The sequence below is a fragment of the Colletotrichum paranaense genome (assembly GCF_030867605.1).
Source record: "Colletotrichum paranaense strain IMI 384185 chromosome Unknown Scaffold_21.1, whole genome shotgun sequence".
NCBI lineage: Eukaryota > Fungi > Ascomycota > Sordariomycetes > Glomerellales > Glomerellaceae > Colletotrichum > Colletotrichum paranaense.
This window is the reverse complement of record NW_026848979.1, coordinates 512,118-534,889: the sequence shown is the minus strand read 5'-3', so window position 1 is coordinate 534,889 and position 22,772 is coordinate 512,118. Positions and strand designations below refer to the sequence as shown.

The 22,772-nt window shown below is 46.8% G+C and overlaps 6 protein-coding genes across 6 annotated transcripts, besides 1 other annotated feature; 3 read left to right on the top strand and 3 right to left on the bottom strand.

Moving 5' to 3' along the window:
• Nucleotides 1-4,374: 4,374 nt before the first annotated feature.
• On the top strand, nt 4,375-7,403 carry CPAR01_15896 (uncharacterized protein; the record flags this gene model as incomplete). The annotated part of the gene is made up of 3 exons (XM_060500141.1): nt 4,375-5,323; nt 5,385-5,485; nt 5,541-7,403. The coding sequence occupies 3 exons, from the start codon at nt 4,375-4,377 to the stop codon at nt 7,401-7,403; spliced, it is 2,913 nt and encodes a 970-aa protein (XP_060341330.1).
• A 215-nt stretch (nt 7,404-7,618) lies between these two features.
• On the bottom strand, nt 7,619-9,204 carry CPAR01_15895 (uncharacterized protein; the record flags this gene model as incomplete). The annotated part of the gene is made up of 6 exons (XM_060500140.1): nt 7,619-7,654; nt 7,708-7,806; nt 7,858-8,313; nt 8,362-8,902; nt 8,968-9,042; nt 9,101-9,204. 6 exons carry the CDS (start codon nt 9,202-9,204, stop codon nt 7,619-7,621), a joined length of 1,311 nt encoding a protein of 436 aa, XP_060341329.1.
• A 659-nt stretch (nt 9,205-9,863) lies between these two features.
• CPAR01_15894 (poly A polymerase head domain-containing protein) lies at nt 9,864-11,857 on the bottom strand (the record flags this gene model as incomplete). The annotated part of the gene is made up of 3 exons (XM_060500139.1): nt 9,864-10,132; nt 10,198-10,743; nt 10,819-11,857. Coding segments are annotated over 3 exons (1,854 nt in total), but the record flags the coding sequence as incomplete, so codon positions are not given.
• A 375-nt stretch (nt 11,858-12,232) lies between these two features.
• Nucleotides 12,233-12,304: a sequence feature (Short protein (CPAR01_15893, KAK1518244.1) was converted to a misc_feature.).
• A 3,963-nt stretch (nt 12,305-16,267) lies between these two features.
• On the top strand, nt 16,268-17,094 carry CPAR01_15892 (uncharacterized protein; the record flags this gene model as incomplete). Its single annotated transcript, XM_060500138.1, has 2 exons — nt 16,268-16,619; nt 16,676-17,094. 2 exons carry the CDS (start codon nt 16,268-16,270, stop codon nt 17,092-17,094), a joined length of 771 nt encoding a protein of 256 aa, XP_060341327.1.
• Nucleotides 17,095-19,375: 2,281 nt separating this feature from the next.
• Nucleotides 19,376-19,789, top strand: CPAR01_15891 (uncharacterized protein; the record flags this gene model as incomplete). The annotated part of the gene is made up of 3 exons (XM_060500137.1): nt 19,376-19,382; nt 19,439-19,564; nt 19,635-19,789. 3 exons carry the CDS (start codon nt 19,376-19,378, stop codon nt 19,787-19,789), a joined length of 288 nt encoding a protein of 95 aa, XP_060341326.1.
• Nucleotides 19,790-20,057: 268 nt separating this feature from the next.
• CPAR01_15890 (pre-mRNA-splicing factor SYF1) lies at nt 20,058-22,668 on the bottom strand (the record flags this gene model as incomplete). Its single annotated transcript, XM_060500136.1, has 3 exons — nt 20,058-22,298; nt 22,365-22,535; nt 22,612-22,668. 3 exons carry the CDS (start codon nt 22,666-22,668, stop codon nt 20,058-20,060), a joined length of 2,469 nt encoding a protein of 822 aa, XP_060341325.1.
• Nucleotides 22,669-22,772: the final 104 nt, after the last annotated feature.

Genomic DNA, 22,772 nt, shown 5'->3' with positions numbered 1-22,772 from the left:
AAAAAATCTAGAACTATTAAAAAAGGTAGAAAGTAGGGGGTAGTTTTTAACTATTTAGAGGGCGATTAATATATTATAGTAGCGGGGTTATTAATAATATCTTAAGTTTAGTTAATATTGATAGTTAATAACGGCTATGCCGGCTATAACCGGCTATCGTTAGTTAATATAAAGTCTTATTAAAGTACGTAATAAAGATACTTAATATTAACCCTAATAGACTAGCTTGCCCGTAAAGGCGAAGATGGTCCCTAATAAGGCAGGTCGGACCCTAAAGGGAGCTAAGCTCATATAAATAATAAGATTTAATATATTAATATTAATTTCGTTATAATAATTATAATAAACAAATTAAAAATATATAAAATTAAAATAATAGGTTAATATTTTAAATAGCTTTTATAAAACCCCCTAAGTAATAATAATATTTATATAAAAAAAGAGATTATATTAAACTTGATTATTTATATAAGCTAGTATTAAGAGGTCCTATATATATTAAAATAAGTAAAGCTCGCTTTATAAGTAGCTAGAACTTAAGAAGACTATAGTAGAAGGTTAGGAGTTAATAAAAAAGAAATACTAGTTAAGTTAGTTAATTTTAGTTAGTAATTAGGTATAGAGCGTATTATACTTAGTTTTCCCTAATATATAATATATAGTACGGCGCTAGCGGATTGCTCTATTAAGGGGAATATAATACTTATAAAATTAAACTTCTAGCTATTAAAAAAGCCCTAAGGGTTAATGAGCTATTAATATCTTAGTATTTTAATAAAGTCTATTTAAAATAGATAATTAAATAATAATAGTAATAGTAATAGCGAGGGAAATAGCGTTTTAAATTTTAATAAAAGAAATAAAATAATAAATATATTATATATATATATAAATTAAAGTCCCTTTAGGGTCCGGCCTGCCTTATTAAGGGCTATGTTCGCTTTTATAAATAAGCTAATTTATTAGGGTTAATATTAAGTATTTTTATTACGTATTTTAATAAGACTTTATAACTAACTATAACTAGCTATAACTATTATTAACCCTTTAGGGTCCGGCCCGCCTTATTAAGAGCTATTTTCGCTTTTATAAATAAGCTAGTTTATTAAGGTTAATATCGAGTTTTTATTACGTACTTTAATAAGACTTTATATTAATTAGTAATAACTAGTTATAGCTAGCTATAACTAGTATAGTTATTATTAATTATTAATACTAACTAAACTTAAAATATTAATAACCCCGCTATTATAGTATATTAATCGCCCTTTAAATAACTAAAAACTAACCCCTACTTTCTATTCTATTCAATAACTTTAAAATATCTTTTTTAGTTTTTTTTAACTTATTTCTATATTACGTTTTTAAAATATTAATAATATTTCAAAATTAATTAAGTATTTTAAGCCCGTATTATATAAGCTAAGTACTTATTAAAATAATAGCTATATTAATATATATCTTTTTAATTTTTAAATTAATAATATTTAATCCGTATTTTTTAAAATAATTATATTATAATTCGGGATCTTTTAGTATAATACTTATAAGATTGAACTTTTAGTTATTAAAAAAGCCCTAGGGGTCGATAATAACTAAGTATCTTAGTATTTTAATAGTATATAGTTAAAATAGATAATTTAATAATAATAATAATAGGGTAATAGGGTAATAGTAATAGTAATGGGGTAATAATAATAATAATAAAGTAATAATAATAAATAGCGAGGGAAGCGTTTTTTTATTTTAATAAAAGAAACGAGGTAATAAATATATATATATATATATATAACTTAAAATTAAAAATATTAAGGTAAATATCGTAAAGTCAATATTATTCTTAATAATAGTAACGAGGGTATTTCTAATACTATTATTATAAGCTACTATATTTAAAAAAATAGTTAACTTAGCTAGGTACGCGGGCTTATAAAATAGTAGCGTTAAGCGCTTAATATCGTTATTAATAATCTTAGAATTTATAAAAAAAAAAGTTAAAAAAATAAAAAATCTAAAAAAAAATAGTTTATTAAAATAGTAAGAGTATTTATTAATACTATATATTAATACTATATAAATAATATTAAAAACCGCCCGAGTAATTAGTAAAAGTAGAATAAAAAAAAATAACTATTATTAATAATTATTAATACTAACTAAACTTAAGATATTAATAACCCTACTATAATATATTAATTACTCTTTAAATAACTAAAAACTACCCCCTATTTTTTACTTTTTTTAATAATACTAAACTTCTCTTTTTAATTTATTTAATTTATTTTTATATAGCGATTTTAAAATATTAATAATACTTAGGAATTAATTAAGTATTTCGAGGCTATTATATTATATAAGCTAAGTATTAATCATAATAATACTTATATTAATATTTTTAATTTTTAAGCTAATAATATTTAATTCGTATTTTTTTAAAACGATCGTATTATAATTCGGGGTCCTTTAATATAATACTTATAAGATCGAACTTTTTGCCCTTAAAGTATTTTTACAAATTAATAAGTTAATATCTTAGTATTTTAATAATATATATTTAAGAGTAAATAGATAATTTAATAATAATAATAATAAGGTAATAATAATAAATAGCGAGGGAAGCGTTTTTTAATTTTAATAAAAAAAACGAGATATTAATAAAGTTAATCTATAGTTATATTATGAACTTTATAAGAGGGAAAGTTAAGGAAAATCTAAAAAAATAGTTTACTAAAATAGTATGAGTATTTATTAATATCGTGTATTAATACTGTAGAAACGATATTCAGAACCGCCCGAGCAGCTAGTAAAGGTAGAATATAAAATTAAATTAATAAAGTTAATATTATTCTTAATAACGGTAACGAGGGTATTTCTAATACTATATTATTATAAGCTACTATTACTTAGAGAGTAATAAACTTAACTACGTAAGTAGCTTATAAAGTAATAGTATTAGGCGCTTAATATTATTATTAATAATCCGTAATTATAAATCTTTTAAAAAAAAAGTTAAAAAGTTAAAAAATTTAAAAAGAAAATAGTCTATTAAGATAGTAAGAGTACTTATTAATATTATATATTAATATTATATAATCGATATTAAGAACTGCCTAAGTAATTAATAAAGATAAAAAATATAAATAAATACGAGTTAAAGTTAAAAGTATAGTAGATATTAGTATTTATAAAAGTTAATATTATTCTTAATAATAATAATAATAATAAGGGCATTTTTAATACTATATTATTATAAACTATTATTATTTAGAAAAATAACTAACTTAGCTAAGTACGTAGGCTTATAAAATAATAGCGTTAAGTACTTAATATTATTATTAATAATTCGTAATTATAAACTTTATAAAAAAGATATTATAGCTAGCTAGTTATAATAAGTATATTAATAAAAGTTAAAGCTTATAAATACTAAATAAATAGTATTGTAATTATAAATCGCTTTTTTAAAACTATATTTATAAATTATAAAATAAATAAGGCTTTAATAATTAATTATAATATTATTAAAAAGGGGTTTTAATAAAAATAATTAAAAACGATCGTAAGATCTAATACTAAGTTAATTATTAAAAAAACTATAAAAAGTCTATTTTTAAACTTAGCTTAAGTTTATATTATATATAAGTCTTATTTTTAAATATATTTTTTATTTATATATTATTTTAACGGGCCCCGTATTTTAAATATATAAGCTCCATATTTTAAAAAAATAGGGTCCGTATCCTTAGTATATAGACTTTCTTATTTTTATTATTACGTAACTTATTTTATAGTTTTTTTATTTTATAAGAGTTATTTTATATTTTTATATTCTTATATATATAATATACTATAGCCGCTACGAGCCTACGGGGCGGGCCCTAGTCTTAGTTATATATATTAAGTTATAATAAAAAAAAGTTAAAAAAATAAAAAAGTTTAAAAAAATAGTTTATTAAAATAATAAAAGTATTTATTAATACTATATATTAATACTATATAATCGATATTAAGAACTACTTAAATAGCTAGTAAAAGTAAAATAGATAAATAAATAATATACAGTATGGCCTTAGTAAATTACTTTATTAAAAAAAAAACCCCTTTTTATAATAATTAAGCTATAAAGAACTAGTAATTAATTACTTTAATTAAAGTAAGTATTTTAAAAAAGAAACTATTTAATTTAACGATTTCTAATAAAATATCCGTCAGTGGTATCCTATTAGCTTCTGTGACGTCACGTCGCTTTGAACTTTGCCCAGCAGGCAAGTCTTCCAGGCAAACCCGAATTTCCATATCCCCGTGTATGCCCTCCCGACGAACAGGCAACTTGCCCATTGCATTTCTCGAAAGGGATGCGCAACTCATTTCAAGATGGCCGCAAGATCGGCATCCCGCGATTCGAATCCTCCCATGCCCTTCACCGGCGACGCTGACAAGGGCAAATCCAGCCGAGATCTTTCACCAGTATTCCCACTTCTCAACAACGACGAAACGGCGAAAGCTTTGTCCTCCGATGCTGCGATGCAAATCCGTCCCGGCGAAGATGACGTCGATGAAGAACCCGCGGTCGCAAAGCCCTTTGTCAGAACGTCAAGTCCTGACTCTGCAGCTCGGGCGGCGGATGCTTATGATGAAAAGGGTCCCGATCGCCTCGATCGCAAGATGCATAAATTCAGCCTTTATGAGACTGCCACGCGGTACTACATTGTGGGGGGAGACGTGACGGAGAAGCGGTACCGCATTCTCAAGATTGAAAGAACAACCGACGACTCGGAGCTCAGCATTACGGACGACAAGATCATCTACAGCCAAAAGGAGATGAACCAGTTGTTGGATACGATCGACGATGGCAACAAAGGCACTGGTGGCATCAAGCTCCGATGCACTGCCTGGGGCTTGCTAGGTTTCATCAAGTTCACTGGACCGTACTACATGCTCCTGATCACGAAAAAGAGCACAGTGGCAATGATTGGGGGGCATTATATCTATCAAGTCGATGGTACAGAGCTTGTGCCGCTGACGCCCAATCGATTCAAGGCGGACGTTCGCAACACCGAAGAGTCCCGGTTCTTGGGCATACTGAACAACCTGGATCTTACCAGGTCGTTCTATTACAGCTATTCGTACGATATTACACGCACACTGCAGCACAATCTGACCAGGGAGCGCGAAGCGCTTGCGCGGGGGCTTCCAGGGACCATGGATGACTTCAATGGCATGTTTGTGTGGAACAGCCACCTGCTGCAGCCGGCCATGAAAGCACTCAAGGACCCGTTCGACTGGTGCCATCCCATCATCCATGGTTATATTGACCAAGCTGGTGAGTACTGGCAAATGACACTAATAAGTCAACTGGGCATCTACCTGACTGCGTTTCATAGCCTTATCGATATACGGGCGCACTGCGTATATCACCATCATTGCTCGGCGATCTCGTTTCTTTGCTGGTGCGAGGTTTCTCAAACGAGGGGCCAACGACCTCGTGAGTTTGCCCAACTAGTATGCAAGAAACAATGCGGCTGACACTATGTGAATAGGGTTACGTTGCAAATGATGTTGAGACGGAGCAAGTCGTCTCAGAAGCCTTGACAACTTCATTTCATGCCCCAGGACACAGGCTATTCTCCAGCCCGCAGTACACTTCCTATGTTCAGCACCGGGGAAGCATTCCCCTGTACTGGACACAGGATAACACGGGCGTGACACCAAAACCCCCCATCGAGTTGAATCTCGTCGATCCTTTCTACAGTGCTGCCGCTCTTCATTTCGACAACCTTTTCGAGCGCTACGGCGCTCCCATTTATGTGCTGAATCTTGTCAAAGCGAGAGAACGGACGCCGCGGGAATCCAAACTGCTGCTGGAGTATACAAACGCAATCAACTACCTGAACCAGTTCTTACCCGAAGGCCGCAAAATCATTCACAAGGCGTGGGACATGAGCCGAGCGGCGAAGAGTCGTGACCAGGACGTTATAGGTACACTGGAGCGCATTGCCGAGGATGTTGTCACCACGACCGGATTCTTCCATGATGGCGATGGCAAGGTGTACCCAACCAGCGTCCAAAACGGCGTGGCCCGAACCAACTGTATAGACTGTCTTGACCGAACCAACGCTGCCCAATTCGTCATTGGGAAGAGGGCCCTAGGCCATCAGCTTCATGCACTCGGCATTCTCGAAGACACTTCCATCAACTATGACACAGACGCCGTTAATCTCTTCACTCACATGTATCACGATCACGGTGACACTATTGCTGTGCAATATGGTGGCTCCCAGCTTGTCAATACCATGGAAACATACCGCAAGATCAATCAATGGACGAGCCACTCTCGCGACATGATCGAGAGCTTCAAGAGGTATTACAATAACTCTTTCCTAGATGGGCAGCGCCAAGAAGCGTACAACCTCTTCCTCGGCAACTACATATTTGCTCAAGGGCAACCAATGCTATGGGACCTTGCGACCGACTACTACCTTCATCATGCGGACCCACGAGCTTGGTCCGAAAAGACGAAGCGAAACTACATCAATTGGTATACTGCAGACAACTTGCAGGAAAGGAGTTTCCCGCCTTACATGCCACCCCCAGGCGAGGCAAAGAACAAGCCAGTATCTCACTTTGATGATTACTGGGTTGAATACTATCGCCCATCCACACTCTCGTCATTTCTGAAAATGTTTCCCTATAAAATGAACTCAACCATCAAATACATACCCTTCAAATCCACGCAAGATGGACGGTATGACCTGAGTCCTTTCCGAGTTCGCAATGAGACTGATATGGACGCCCACGAGAAGAAGAAGCCCAAAAAAGAGGTGACAATCGTCGATCCGCAAGACTTGAAGTCCCCTCGGGACATTGACGCTGCATCGGTCATGTCGGATCGTACTGCAGGTGGGAAGGGGATTTCCATCCACCGCTGGCTTCAGCCAATGCAGGACAGAGTGACTGGGCATCATGGAATTATGAAAGAGACCCATGCAGAACCACAAGATCCGTCAAAGATCAAGCCCACAGCCCAGGAAAAGACTAAAGCGGCTCAATGGACCTTCACGAAGGCCGTTAGTGAGTCCCTCAATCCATCTGTCAGCCAACAAGAGGCCGAGGACTATGAGCGGTACATCAGCCACCCTCAAAACCTGCCGCTGGTAGTGTCTGCCGAAACGATCCAGGCAGAAAACCAATCCGAGTACCAGCACTATGTCCAGAGCAGTGAGCAAAGCGACGCGATAACGCCTGTCGGCACCGAGGAGGATATCGCTGTATACGCGGAGCTCCTTAAGGTTGGCAGCAATCCTCTTACCGTTACCGAGGAGGATGCTCAGAAGAAGCGGTACAAGGCCTATAGGAAATGGCTTCGTGGCAAGTCGTTCTTCAAACAGCAGCCACTTGATTGAGGTCACCTCCGCTGTTCCCTTCACCTACCACCACTGCCCCATCCCCCTGGTCTCCAAACAAGTCTTCGAGCCTAGGCTCCGCAGCTAGCAATGCCGATATGTGAGGCTTTAAGGGCATATCGGCCGCTGCAAAGATCGCGCGCAGGATAGGTGCAAGTTTGGAGATTTCAGCTAAAGCCTCTTTGGTCGCCGCATTCTCAGGCCCGTTCCTTTGCTCAGCGAGCATATTCAACCAGCAAACGCTGGTGGATCTAAGCACTTCGCCTGCATGTGTCCCGTCTGGAATTCTCGGCCAGCAGTTCACCAGTATGGCACCGAACGCCTGCGCAGCCGCTTGTATGCTGCTTGGATGAGAAGCGAGAAAGGGGTCCGTCATGATTGCAGAAATCATGGACAGGAGTTCCTATGGAAGAGTTAGCAGTTGAGGCATCACGCTGGAGACATGTGGAGTTACCTTCAAATGTGCTGTGGCGAGAAAGCCGAGTTCGTTGACGATAGAGGTCGTTTGTCGAGCAAGTAATTCAACAATTCCAACATAGTCGGACGCTTGCCAGTAGCCCATAAAAACTCCTTCCCTGAGCAAACGAGTAAGAAGTCCTTTCTTTTTGTCTCTGTCCCCCTCCCCAGGAAACTGAATTTTGGCAAGCCGGATGATTGCACTATATGCCGGACCAAGTAGCAAAAGGGACTCTTTCTCAGGCGTCAGAGTTGGCAAGGATAGTAGGGTGGGGAAGACGGATTGCTCAAAAACGTCACCCAGGCCGGTTTGGACGAGGACCTTGCCTGGGCATTTGACGAGAAAGTCGCCTAGAACAGCCAGGCCCCTTGCTTTATATTCTGTATCGGGGTCGTCTAGGAGAGCGAGGAGAACTGGAGTGAACAACGGCCAACTTTTTTCGACAAGCGCATTCTGTAGATCAATGGTTAGCCGGCCATTCCAGCATCATGACTACTTGACATCGGAAGTGTAACCAACATGGGATTGTTCCACAGCCCAGGAAAACACTGTAATGGCATAAGCTTGAGTAGTTTTCCAAGATTTCGCGTCATTGGTATCAGCGGAAGCGCCAGGAGTGAAGCGGTCCTGACTGTCGTCGGCGAAATGAGCTTTTCTGCCGGTGGAAGTGATGCGACTAGAGCTGTTCCGAGAGAAGAGGGGTCGAATAAAGCCCTCCAGCACTACCGATGTGATGAACGCCTGCTTTTGAACATCGTCCAATGAACGCTCCAGGATCTCTCTAGCATAAAGCTCTGCATTGACGGTCGTCCAGGTTCTCTTGCGGTCGGTGTATGCAGCGATAACAATGAGATCTTGGTCGTCAAGCGATGAAGAAAATCTCACGACAAGACTTCTCAAGATATCCAACGCCTGCTCGGCTAGAGCTGGGTCAGTGTTTGACAGCGGGCCAGAAGAGCTGCTCACAAATCCCAGTGCATGGCTAGATAGCTGTGCGATAGACTCGTGATCTTGAGGCCCTTCGTCGATGCGGTCGGCGTTTCTGAGACAGAGTGAAAGAGCGCTGAGAGTGGATATTGGTGGCTGCTGGTGGTGTTAATGACTAACAGTGTAAGACGAATTAGATGGACTAATAGGTCGAACCCACAAAATGCTCGACCTCCGATAAGTCTCGTGCGAGGTCTGTGAGAGTATATCGTTTTGGTAGATCTGTGGCTCCTGTCAGCTTCCAAAGTCTAACGAAGCACTGCTTTGATCGCGAGGGAAATGCGGACCTCTATCGACGTTGAACTCAAGTGAGCTGGACGTAGCTCGATGCAGGGCCTCAACTACGTCGGAGAGCATAGCGGGCAATGGTGAGACCAAATAAACGTGGACGATTGAGGCGGGACAGGGCCCTTGATGCGGGTTTGTTTACTTGTATGCAGGTCGTATGACAGGTTCCTTTCTGGGCAAGTTGGGAACACGGATGACATGAGAAGTCTGACTTCTTCGCCTGCCGAAATAAAGTAGATGGTTAACCGTTGATGGAAGCAAGTCGCAGCAGGATTGAGCGGGCACAGTGAGAGTGAAATCAGTGCGTGCAGCCTTCGGAGGGCAAATCGTACAGACTTGTACAGTATATATACAGTGTTATACACTGTGTGGTGCTGTGCAGGCTTCTACAAAATTCTGTACTCGAGTACAGGCAGACCGGCAATGAAGGACCGCCGCATTGAAGACGTAAGGAATATACAGAAAATATGCCTTCATAGACAGAGAGATGTCACAGAAAATTTGGTGGCATTTCCCTCACAGCTTCAACAAGCAAGTGGTCTTCGGGTATTTCAAGCCGGCCCCCCTCAGGCAATAATATTGTCTTCACCGGCACAACCCCTCCTCGCCGTCACTCCTTTGTCAAGTAGAACCTGCATCTGGCACTGCCAAAGACAGTCGAAGTCTTAGCTCGATTTATAGTGCAGAGCCCGTCTTCAAGGGCATTCTGCCCAGTACAGCTGGGTTCATCATGTGGGAAGCCCTTCGATCCCCAGTTCTACTGCCCGTCGTCGCACCTCTTCAATGGCCCCTGCCGGCTCAGTCTCGTCTGGGTGACGAAGCTGCCAGGCAACGCAAACATCCAAGGCCTGGCCCATCCACTTGCCGGGGCGGACACCGAGTTCTTTTCCCAGCAATCGCCCGTCAACCAGGCGCGTCAACGAAGGTGCGTCCATGACGTCCAGATCAGTAAGGTGGTCCAGGAACTTTTGCCATCCAGAGAGAAACTCTGCTCTGTCTGTGGCGGAATGAGCAACCTTTTCCGGGGCAAGGTACGAGGTGTACGGGGATGGCGGTACTTACCCGTAGGTGAATCGGATGGCAACTTTTCAATAGCCTCGACAAGTAAGGCATAGAGTACCTGGATTCGCCAGTGGCCTCCATGGCTGTCCCACTTACGAATTGCCATACCAACGATGCCCCTTTCGGTAGTCCTAGATTGCCCGGCACCAAAGCTTTGCTTCAGACCAAGAATCTCGACGCGGTGGCGATATGCTGCAGTAATTACATCGCAAAGCTTGTTGGGGGCCTTGATGCCTTCCCGGGCAACCAGCGTAGTCAGAGGCACAGTACCCCGAGCCTTTGGTAATGGTACTTCCTCCGTTATGTGGGAGTACGGGGTAATTGCAGCCAAATTCCAAGCAAAGTATGCAGCTTCGTCGGATGTGACGAGAACGTCATAGATCAATCCGGGGTCCTTGTCATGAGCGAGCCTGTCAAGGAGATCGTAGGCCAGTTTCCACTTGGAGAGATCAGGTGACGGGTGACCGCTATCACTAGAATCCGTGAAGATGGCCTCGTACAGGTTGAGGGTTCGAATCAAGTCCAGAGACATGCATGGGTTCTTACCTGCTCCAGCACAAAGCCAAACGAGTCAGTTCACCAGATTCGTATATCAAAAAAGTTAAGCATAGGCAGACGAACCCTTTAGCATCTTTTCCATCTCGACACCAACCCTTTCGCGGCTAATTTTAAGTTTCAGAGCGTTCAAAACTTGGGGGTCGGCCATGACTGCAGTGGCAGCAGGATCAATTGAAAAGTCGAGACGACTGGCGAAGCGGAGCAATCTCAGGACTCTGAGGGGATCGTCTGTAAAGGTCTGGAAAGGCTCCATGGGTGTGCGGATCAGGCGAGACTTCATGTCTGTGAGTCCTCCGGTCAGATCTTCGACCAGGCCGGTGTGCAAATTGTAAAAGAGGGCGTTAATGGTGGCATCGCGGCGCAGAGCATCTTCCTCGGCAGTACCAAACTCCATCGTAGGATTGCGACTGTCCTGAGTGTACGTCTCCTTGCGTAAATTGACAAAGTCAACGTCCAGACCAAACATACGCGTAGTCGCTGTCTCGAGGTGCTTCGACTTATCGGGATTCGCGGCAATCCTGTGGAGGCTGCCCATATCATCGGGACCAATATTGTGCTTCTTTGTATGCTCTTCTAGAGCACAGTAGTCGCGCAGCTCCAGACTAAAGGCATACCCAGTCATGGCATTGATGGCGGTATCAATATCGTGAGACTCTATGCCAAGGAGTTTATCACGAACCCAGCCCCCAGCCCATCGAAGGACGAGAGGCTCAGGTGAACGACCGGCTCCATCGATAAAGGCAGCAACGTCAACCAAAAGATCCCTCAATTGCTGCTCTTTGGAAGTAAGACTGAGTGTCGGGGGATCATTTGCAGTGGTGAAGTTGCTCATAGACGAGGCGGCAACGGAGGTGGTCATCTTGGACGGCGAAGAGACAGACGGACGACCCACAAACGCGTCAAAGTTTCTCTTCATGAGGCAAGGGTACAAGGATGCGCGCGGCACCGAGCAGCGGTTCCAGGTCAAGACAGATCGAGGCTGAGCACAGGTACGTAGCATGACACGACAGGCCTGACAGTTGGAAGGTGTCGAGTCGGCAGATGCGCCAGTGCAGAAAGTCGAGGGGTAGAACGTGCGCCGCGTTAGACCACGGGCCGTGATCTTTGAGTTTCGAGATAGAGTCCTTCTGGTCTCACTCCAGAAGCAGCCCCAGCTTAATCACCTTGGCTAGGGTGGTCGTGGTAGCAGTGGTGATGGAGGCGGAGGCGCAAGCACAAGCGCGGTTGCATGAGGTAAGGAAAGGGCGCAGCACAGGCCTTGAGGCAAGCAGTCTGGGTCCCGGGATCGTCAAAGGAAGTCGATGAATGGTGGGTTGATGGTGTGGGTACGGCTGAACATGCAAGACCGCACTGGGGTTTGAGGTGATGGTGAGCTCAAGATGAAAAGTCGATACGAGTGGCTGGTGCGCGGTTAGCTGATGGATAGTAAGGTTGGGGCAAGGCGTCAGGGCGATGAGACGAGACAGGTCGCGACAAGTCAAGATGAGTAGAGCGAAGAAGGGTGAGTCAAAGCAAGAAAGCCAGGACTTGGTGTCGAAAAATCAATCATTAGGGACAAGTGATATGAATATGATTAAGACGTTGTCTGAAATTACAAGCTCATCTTGGAGGGGGAATGTATGATGTACTCATATAAGCCAGAGATGAGAGTCATTGGGATTTTGACTCACAACTTGCTACGGGTATCTAGTCAACCGAGGCCCTGTAATTGGGCCAACGAACTTGATGTTTGCTTCGAGTTCGCCAAACGTGACAGTAAGAAGAGGAAAGGAAGTAATGAGTGTGCCGTGCACCGGCGAAAACCTGGCTCTGGCAGGCAGTGGTGATAGACAATAAGTCTTTACTCAGGCAGGCACACAGCGCGCAGCACGCAGGCACGGGCAAGTGACTTGTTAAGCACCTTAGTGCTTAGGTACCTGAAAGTGCTGATTTGCCCATGACTCCACAGGAGTGATTATGTAAGGAGACTTCTTAGTATGATTATGTAATGCACGGAGTCTGAGTTGACGTCGTTTCAAAGTGTATGTGAGTGGTGAACTCAAGTGGACCTTTCTTCACTCTACCTTGCAACCTTACTCCGTACTTGACCAACTTACCTTGTCTTTGGCTAATACTATACTAAACTTCCCGTGTCATCTGATTCGTCCAGGGATAAGGCTCGCGCGGACAGAGATGGGGTTGTTGGAAGCCCAAAACTGGTGGTGAGACCAAGTTTTCCATATTGCTGCCCCTCTGTCAAAGCATAGCGACGAGGGTATGTTGGGCACCGTCACTACGGATACCGTCCAGTGCTTGTGGTGTCTTGAGGGCCTCTGGTCCAAAACATACTGTCAGCTTCAGCCCCAAACGGACAATCATCACTTAGTGATACAACTTTTAACGGACCTGAATCCCACACAAGGCTGGGATACCGCGATAAAAGTCCATCTTCGACCATACCTTGCCAGGAGCAGATCCACACCTCTTCCTGCTTGACCACCTCAGTTGGGGGATTTCCCCCAGGGGATAGCATGACCGTGGTCGTAGTTTGGCCAAGGTTGGCTTAGCTTCCGCCGGCCACGTTCCCGTCCACCTTTAACCTTGATTACTCTTCCTTTCTGTTTGATCAACCGCTGGCACTACCACCACCTGACAAGCTACTGTATGCTCTTTAGACTGGCTCACGAGGATTATGCATCACACCGTTGTTGTCACCGGCTGGCGGGTCGATCCGAGGCAATTTTGTCTTCTCTCCCTCTCTCATGAGCAACGGCCAACGGGATCGATTCCATAGCTCTGCCGCACACTGGAAGGGGAAAGGCTCATGCGATTGGCCCCGCAACCATGGGGTTTGACAACTTCGTTTCACACAACATCGGTGCGCAGCCCACGTCGCCTGTTTCAAACGATGCCTGTCTCACGAAGGTAGGTTCGCCGCCCTTGGCAACTACCCACCTTGCCTAGTACCCTGCTACGTTTACCCGCTACTCATCTTTCGGTCCATCTTGAAACTAGTTACACTGGATTGTGAACTTGCTGTCTAGTCAGCGGCTTCAATTCCCCAAAGCATCTCGCCCGTTGGTCGGTGCGTGCTGGCTGCATATGCAAGCGGCAAAGGGTCATCTCAGACTTCATCTCATTATTGGTAATTCGCGGCATTCCTAGCTCCAACGGCTACTTTTTCTGTGAGGCCCGGTCAGATCACCAAGCCCGTTCCTACATCGTGGCATGTAGCTGATACGTCACAGGAATTGTCTTCCTAGAACTCCAGCCTATCGTATACGAATCCAACTGCAGAGGATGGGATCTGAAGTTGCCTATATGCACGTATGGTATGCTCCCGCATCGACATGCTGCATGCGGTAGCCACCATTGTGTGCAAACCGACCTCGTCCACCATCGCTACTGTTAGCCACCAGTCACTTAGTCTCAGCATGCACTACATGGGAGCACTTGCCATTTCTCCTCATCACGTACATGGAACGACTGCAACCTCCGTGTTTCTTTTTTCCTGAGTGCGACAAGCAAGCACCATGGCTATGACTCAAAGACTGAAAGATGTCAGGACAGAAATAGCATCTTCAGGTGCTCTCGATACCCGCCACAATCCACAGTAGCCTCTCTTTTGGCATCCATTCCTCTGCCTTGGTGGCCGTTGCTCGATGCTCGGTGCCCTCTGGGAACCCTGCGTCGTGTTAAGCGTTGAGAGGCTACAAGGTCATCGCCCCTCGCCATAGCTTTGACTAGTATTGAACCGAGCTACGGCGCTCCGCAGCACAGGGCACAGTCGATTCTCGCGTATAACAACCGGTTCTAACGCGTGTCCTACCATCGGCTGCACGATTTGCCGGTTTGCCAGCCGTTGCACCTGTGCGCGGCTCATAATCGACCTTGACTTGACTCGGCTCGACCCGACTGGCCTACGCAAAGAACGAGTTATTCGAATTCGTACTGCCTTGCCGACCATCTGTGCGTGCGTGATTCTCGCCGTTGTCGGCCGCAGCGGTTTGATCCGTCTGCACATGTGCTCTCTTTGCAACGCTGGTCGACAGCGTCTCCCTTCATCTACATTGTCTAGCTACTAATGCATCTGCCATACTGGCTTATGAGTGTCTACTCAGGGTTATCCACGCCACGGCGGTAGATCATTTCTGCCCGTGCGTTCGTAGTTGACTGCAAGTTCAATCCAATTGGGCTGCCAACTCCCGGGCTCGTTCTTACATTCCCCCCTGCAACAATCACGTCGTACCCCGGTGATCTGGATCCGGCGTTGACGCTCCCGCGCCGTGGATCGAAACAGCCGTATATCTCTGCGTCAAACACGCACGAGGCATGGTCTTTGCTTGCCAGGTCTACCACCACAAACCTGAACACAACAGCCTTGTCCCTAGTTGCTATGTCACCTTACATAGCACCTCACCCTAAGCTGGCCGGGCCGCCGCAATCCCCACGCCTGTCTTGGTCTTTAGAAACGGAAACAAGGCCGGCAAGATCCCTGTCGAGATCATATTGGTAGTGCTTAATTTCGATGTAACCCGGCAGCAATCCTGAGCTAGGTCATGTATCTCGTAACTCGCCGACTCGTGGGCCTACTCCGCAGTCGATTTTACTCATGGGATGCTGAGGGATTTGCACCAACGAGCTGGTCGCAGTATGCATTCACAATATCAGTCGCTGCTGTTTTCTCCTGGATGGGTTGAAAACCGTTCTCTGTCAGGTCAAGCTACCGCCTATATCTGCCCGACTAGAAATACACGGAGTATAGAACTGCAGGTCATCCCCTTATGTGTGGCACTCTTGTCGTTCGTACCTTGAGCTAAGGTAGTGGACGGTGCATACGATCATTATGCACTCATTAACCCCCTTCAACACTGGTGCATCTGGGTTGAGTCGAAATAAGGTCGCGGGCTCGGACTTTTCCAGCTGACATTCGGCCACACCAACTCCGGAACCTTGCGGCCATCCCTGCTATGGCGGCCTCATGTTGCACACGCCCCTGGCCCGAGGTTCGCATGAGGCTCTGCTCGTGGCCTCGCCACAGCCCGACTTTGTGGATACAACTTTGAGCGAGCAACAACAGCCGCGCGTGGAAGGCACTTCTGTGCATGTGCACGCTCCTTTAGCTGTAGTGATACCCCCCGGGATCTCGCATTGAGGCTCTATTGCGAAAACATGTTTGGCTTGGCGGTTTGGGATGTCGGATGGAAATTCGACCAGCGTTCTCTGAGTATCAGAGGAGAAGGCGGGAGAAGCACTCCGGATGCTCACTAAGGCGCGTAAGGGCATTGGGATGCAGGACATGCGCGTCGTCTCGACATCAGGCAGACATCCATCCACCGCTTGGTTGCTCTCAAAGGGGTGCTGACAACCAAGGTATAAAGATGGTCTAACCTCCGGCCTCAATCCTCTCGTACTCTTCTTCCCCATCCAGCATTCAGCAGTCTTTTAGTTATCCGACCACTTCTCTCCTTCCAATCATTTGTATTGTATAATATACCCCTGCCGGCCAGGACTTACCTTCTCTCACATCACAATGTCTTCCATCAAGAGCATCTTCGCCATCGGCCTCTTGGCCACTGCCGACATTGTTGCCGGCCATGCTGCCATCATCGGCGCCACTGGTGATGCCGGCGGACAGGGCATGGCCCTTGGAATCGACTCCAGCACCCCCCGTGATGGAACACGTCGTGATCCCTTCCAGGCTGACAGCACTCGCTTCAAGGGAGAGGCTGCGGATACCTTCGGCGAGACAGTTGGAGCCGGCACCAACAACCTTGAGACTGGCACCAAGGCCATGATGGCCGAGACCGGCACCATGCTCCCCCAGATCTCCGCCGGCGGCTCCGTCGACATGACCCTGCACCAGGTCAACGGTGACGGTGGTGGTGAGTATTCGATATGAAATCTTCTTCTACTTGACACTTGACTTACACGTACCAAGGCCCCTACGACTGCATGATCAACGCCGATGCCACCGGAGCGTCGTGGACCAACATCAACGTTGTCACCACTCCCCCGGGCCAGAACTCCCGTAACCGTGACGGCGCCATGACCGATTTCCCCCTCAAGGCTGCCATCCCCGCCGACCAGACTTGCACTGGTACCGTCGCTGGCCAGAGCAATGTCTGCTTGGTTCGTTGCCAGAACGCTGCCCGTGCCGGTCCCTTTGGCGGTATTGTTCCTGTCCAGATGGCTGGCACCACCACGCCCGCCGCTGCCCGCCGCAACTTGATGCTCGCCGTCAAGCGCTCCGATGAGCTCCTCAACAAGATGATCAAGCGTGCTCAGACCCCCTCCGCCGCACCCGAGGACGACGCCGCCTATCTGGCCGAGCTCCGCGCCGACGGCGAGGAGATCTAAACGCTTGTGTTTTCTGTAGAGAGGGATTAGGACTACTACGAGGGTCAAAACAGAGATCTGTGGAGGCAGGATGGATAGGCAATGAAGAGAGGCTGTTAACTGATGCTGATGCTGATGCCTTTCACTTGTATCTGAGGTGCCTGGCTGTGTCTTGACACCTGTAGTGCACAATTACATTCTCTGACTGCTGATCACTTTGGTTCACTGTAACGCAAATGTGTCGAATGATGTTCATTTGTATGTGTTCGTGTCGAGATTCTTTACTGCCCTTAAACAGAGGTGAAAGGCATGAGAATATCGTCTGCTACCGAAGTTGAGGATGAGAGTGAACGTGCGAAAAACGTTCACTTGCCACATTGAACAAGGTATCACTTAACGGGGGAGATGCGCAGAAGTACAGCATGCGTGCATGAAACTGACGGGGGGAGCTGAGGAGGGATGACGGCGAGAGCAGAGAGGGGGCGACACAACGCTAGTAGATACAGTATGAAGGAATCATAGGACATGATCCCAATCCGAGCACCTCAGTGTCAATCTACCTATGACTGCTAACCACACTTCCTTGAATCAAATCAACGGCTGACAATGTTGACAGCCATTCTCCCGGTGATGCCATATTCTCAAAAAGACGAAGTATCATATCTTGGTCTTGCTGTTGTCGCTCCTGTAGAGCCCATCTTCACGTTGAGGACTTTTTTATCAAGTCTAGCGCAGGCCAAGGCATCTGATCTCAAGATGATATCTAAGGGGGGTGCCGAACCGCCCAAGTGTCGCGGGTGTCGAAGTCTAGGGTTCCCTGGTCAAGGGAGGGAGCCGAGGAAAGAAGAAGGTGTCGAAGAGAGAGGGGAATCCGCAAAGGGAAACATTGGAGCCTCCCCGCAGTTTCCGAGATGCTGGTTGAGTTGTGTGGCTGTGGTTGGAGGCCTGTATTAGGATAACAAAAGTAAGGTCAGGTAAGGAAAGAATAGTCCAAGGTATCATTCGTACGTAGACTGAGGTATACTTTCGCACCACCACTACTTAAGCAGTACTTTCTCATGCTTGACCACAGCTGCGAGGCACTAATACAGAGTATGGGTGGTGGGCAGGTAGCTCTTGGGGTGGTCGCGGCCTCCGTTTATTCGCCGCGAAAGGCGTGTGACGTCAACGGCGATGGCAAATCCTCGTCACTTTCCCCGCGTTAACAGAGGGAATGGATAATGTACCTTGCGCCTACTCGAGTACTTTCAGATACAAGAAACCTTGACAACCTTCCTAAACGTGTCGCCTCGCTCTCTCGCGTTGGTTCAAGCTGAGATACTGTCAGATCTTGCACTCTCATGTTTTCTATGGGAGATGAACACCTCGTCTTGGATCATGTCGCTGTTAACAGAAACCAAGCCAGTTTGACCAAACGAACCCTCAACATCAGGTAAGTGAGGTGAGCTGCGATATCCAACATGACACGTCTCCCTACAATGCGTAGATTGCTACATCATGTATGTTATGACCACCCTCATGTTCCTGATACCTGGTGTATATGAGTGCTTGGCTCTATTCAGGTTCTCTCTCGCTGCAGCCATCGTGGTCTTGGCACATAGATCTGTGTGTGCGTAAAGGTCCTTCAAAGCTTGGCTCAGGTGCACTCAAGTGAGTGATGTGCATCACACGTCGACCCAGCCTCAACCTTAGCACGTATATGATCGACAGGTTCATTAAGCCAAAGCGCCTTCGCTTCTCGAGTAGGATCAAGTGAACTCATACCTCCCTCAATAAACAAATTGGAGGCCTGGGGATCAAAAGTGCGCAACTGGCAGGTGACCACCCCGAGTGAGTTCTGGTCGGAACCTACCTTACTTTGACCTCATGTGCTCTCTTCGTACACCCCCCATCGTACAGTACATGACATGCATCGCCTCCGCCTTCGTTGACATCAACGCCCGCCAGCTGCATTGGCTAGCTACCTTACCTCTGCTCCTCCCTCACCTTGCCCTCCAATGCCATCAGTAGCACCCACCCTCCACGACTCATCCATGCTACCCAAACGCGGGCTGCTGTTAAGAAGGCAATCGCGAGGCCTGGACCTTCATAAACTCACGTCTTTCCCCCTCTCAAGTCTCCATTCCCACTCCTTTGCTCAACTTCCCCACTAACCCCCCTAACCAGCGACACCACGATACCCTCAAACAGCGTTTCCATCAGCCACCACCCTACACAAACTCATCTTCTGAACTCTTAGTAAGACCTGCCACTGAGCAAACCTATACTCATACCATCCAGTATATCCACCATCACCATCACCATGTCAAGTAAGCGTCCCCGTCCATGTGCAGCGCATGTGAACCTTGCTTACACGCCCTATCAGACGAACAAGATAGAACCCAGAGCATCTCGGCCGAGGTCGGTAGCTCGCCAGTCGCACTCGACGGAGAACCCGCCGTTGCACTCTCATCCTCGCCCATAGATCGAAGAGCCAGCACCGACGAATGGGGTGAGCTTTGGAAGTGTCCTTTGAAGTCTGCGAGTCTCTGGAGTGCTGACTGATGTGCTTCATCTACTAGACGCATCCAAGGTACCCCCGAGCCGCTTCCAAAAGCGCAAGGGTTCCATCTACGCCACGCCGGGTTCCCGTGATGGCCACGTCGACCGCAACTACGCCTCGGGGTTCCATGAGAAGCACACCGAGAAGGGCTATACCAAGACGCCCGCGAAATAGTCACCAATACAGTGATGTTTTGGGGAGGCGCACGGCGTGGTATGAGGAACGCCCCCCACGCTCGCGGCATGGAGCAGTACGCCTAGCCAGACCACTACATGTGAGGCTGTGAAACACATCAGCCAGACAAGGGAAGGGAGAACATTGGAGAATGAATTGATTTGAATGGGGTGGACCGGGAATTGAAAAGTATTGTAGGGGTCCTGCTGTCTGTATGCTATTACCTAAAACTAGCCAACCACCGCCAGGCCGGAGAAATTGATACATGTTACTCGTCAAGGTCGTCAATGTCGATAGCGTCCGGATTCGCCGGTGCTGGCGGTGCTTCCAATGTGCTGCTCATCTTGGTAGCGTCGCTGGCAGCCACGAACCCGGCTGGTGCTCTTGCTTGTCGCTCAAGTGCCGCCATGGCATCGTCCACCTCGGCATCGCCCGAGTCCTCCGGTCTCCGCTGACTACGCGCAAGCGCTTGCGACGCGATGAAATTGACGTCCGTGTTGTACTGCGCCTGCACACTTCGCTTGACACGGAGCATTTCCTTGAACGTATCCTCGTTGCCATGCTGCACCTCGAATGACTCCCACTTGGTCCAAAAAGCTGGACTGGTGCGTGGATCACAGAACTGTGACGCGTGACCGTAAATGGCTCTCGCCCGATCGATCTCGCCAAGGCGCTTCTCCATGTCGGCAAACTTTAGGCACATATCCCGTGCTTCGTTGTCGGGTAGAGTGGAAACCGCCTTTTCGTAGATTGGCCTCGTCGATGGCAGGCCAAAGTTAGACGCTGACTTGGTGATGTAGAAGTTGAACATGTCTGCCCGATCCTCATCCGCCACCGCACGCGTTGCGCGTTCGTAGATGCGCATAGCGTGCCTCGCGAGGCCCCGCTCCTCTTCCAAGTTGCCGTACATGAGGTAGATGACCTTGGCGAATTTGGGTGGGCAGTCTTCAATGGCCTGTTCGAAGAGGTCGCGCAGACGCTCAATACCGATCTTGCGATCCACGGCCTTTGTAAGGTAGAGATTCCACAGCTCAAAGGCAACTGGGTAGCTGAAGAGGTCCAGGCCACGTTCGTAAATCTTGAACGACTCTTCGTAGTACTGGTGCTCTTCCAGCAGATTCGCATAGTTGACCACTGTCTGCGGTGTCGCGATTCGCAGCTCAAAGATGCGCTCGTAAACCTTTCGTGTGTCCTCCACAGTGCTGACACTCTCCACGAGGTCCACGTAGAAACTCCACAGCTTCCAGCTCTTGTGCACACGCTGCTGCGGCGATAGCGTCTCGTCAAAGTAGTCGACTGTGGATCTCTTCGGTGCCTGGACAGCCTTGGCCATGATTCGTACGGCATCGTCAAAGTTCTCGTTCCTCAATTCCATCTCAGCCCATTCAATCCACATATCAGCCAATTCGGCAACGGACTTGAATGGGACTTTGACGGCTTTCTCCATGATGATGCGCGCATTGCGTATGTCACCACCACGCTCGTAGAATTTGGCGTAATTGGCCCAAAGCTGATGGAAGGCCCCGACGGCCTTTTTCGGTTGTATCGTGGCGATGGCGGCTGTGTATGTCTGAACGACTTCGAGATGGTTGTCGCCCCAGAGAGCCACTCTCTTCTCCCACTCAGACACGTTATTGGGGTTCTGGCGCAGGACTACGTCGTTGAGAAGGAATGGCCGTCTGTCCATGAGTTGCTCGAACCGCATCATCCGTATGTCGAGTTCGAAATCTGCCTCCTCGTCCACGATACCGTTGTCGGCACGCTCCGAGGCTACTTCCATTAGGGCTCCAATGATGGACTCTTCGAACTCGGTGTACGAATCGAAAACAAGCGTGAAGTCTCTGACCGTCATTACCGTGGTGATGGCTTCCTCGAGCACATCTCTGGCGCGCTCGAAGCTGCCTCGTCGGATCCAGTAAGTCGCTAGGCCGCACCAGAGTTTTCCTCGTTGATCGGCGAACCTGACAATGCCGCTTCTGACGATCCTGTCAACATCAATACCCGTTTCGTGACCGGTTTCAATATCCGCCGCGTGCTCGACCATCAAGTCCACCATTTCGCTCCACAGTTCATAGTGCCCTTTCCCTTGCTTGCTAGTGAAGCGCGGATTGTTGAGGATGTCCATGTACTTCTTGATGGCTTCAGTGTAGAAGCCGACCTGCACAAGGAGCTCGATGAAGTCTTCGGCGTCCTCGGGGTGTATTTGCATGTAGCGGCGCCACACCTTGACGGCGCTGATTCCTGCAGCAGAGTTGATGAACGGCTTGTAGAGAGCCCAGATTCGATTGTGCTGGGTAATCGGCAAGGCGCGAAGGGCTCGATCGAAAGTGCGTCGGGTGGTCGTGACCAGCGGCTGCTGAAGCAAGAACTTCAGATATAGCTCCCAGATGCGAGGCATTTTGTTCAACAGAATGAGCGCGCGCTCGAATAAGGCATTGACTTTTCGGTACTCGGCGGGGAAAATGGCAGCATTTAGCTTCGAAACGTGCTTGGTGCGAAAGGTAAGATACTATCCGTACAGTTAGCAATCGGCGGCGGCGGCGGTCCGCCAGCTGGCGTGCTCCTCGCGACTTACCATCTTCCATAGCTTGTAAGACCGGGGGAGTTGGAGACAGGCTCGTTCGAGCACGAAAGCGCGTTCGTGTACAGTTCCATGTTGGGACTTGAACTGAATGTAGGCAAGCCACGGCTTGATGCTTCCAGGGCTTCGCAGGATATCCTGTTCGTATACGGAGTCCTCGTCGCTCTATCGGGCACTGTTAGCTTCTATCTCCAGTGTTGACAAGACGAAGAGGGCAAGTAGGAGGATGGGCGGCGCATACAACGAGGTGCAGTTCCGGCCGCCTCTGAGAGCCGTTGAGAAGCGTGGGAGCAGGCATCTTGGTTCAGGCCGTTTGTCCAAAGGCCATGAGTAACCAAGAGACTGACAGCTCGAGCGCAGAGAGCGCCTTTTCGCCTTGTGCAGGTCGCGTTGGGGACGAAT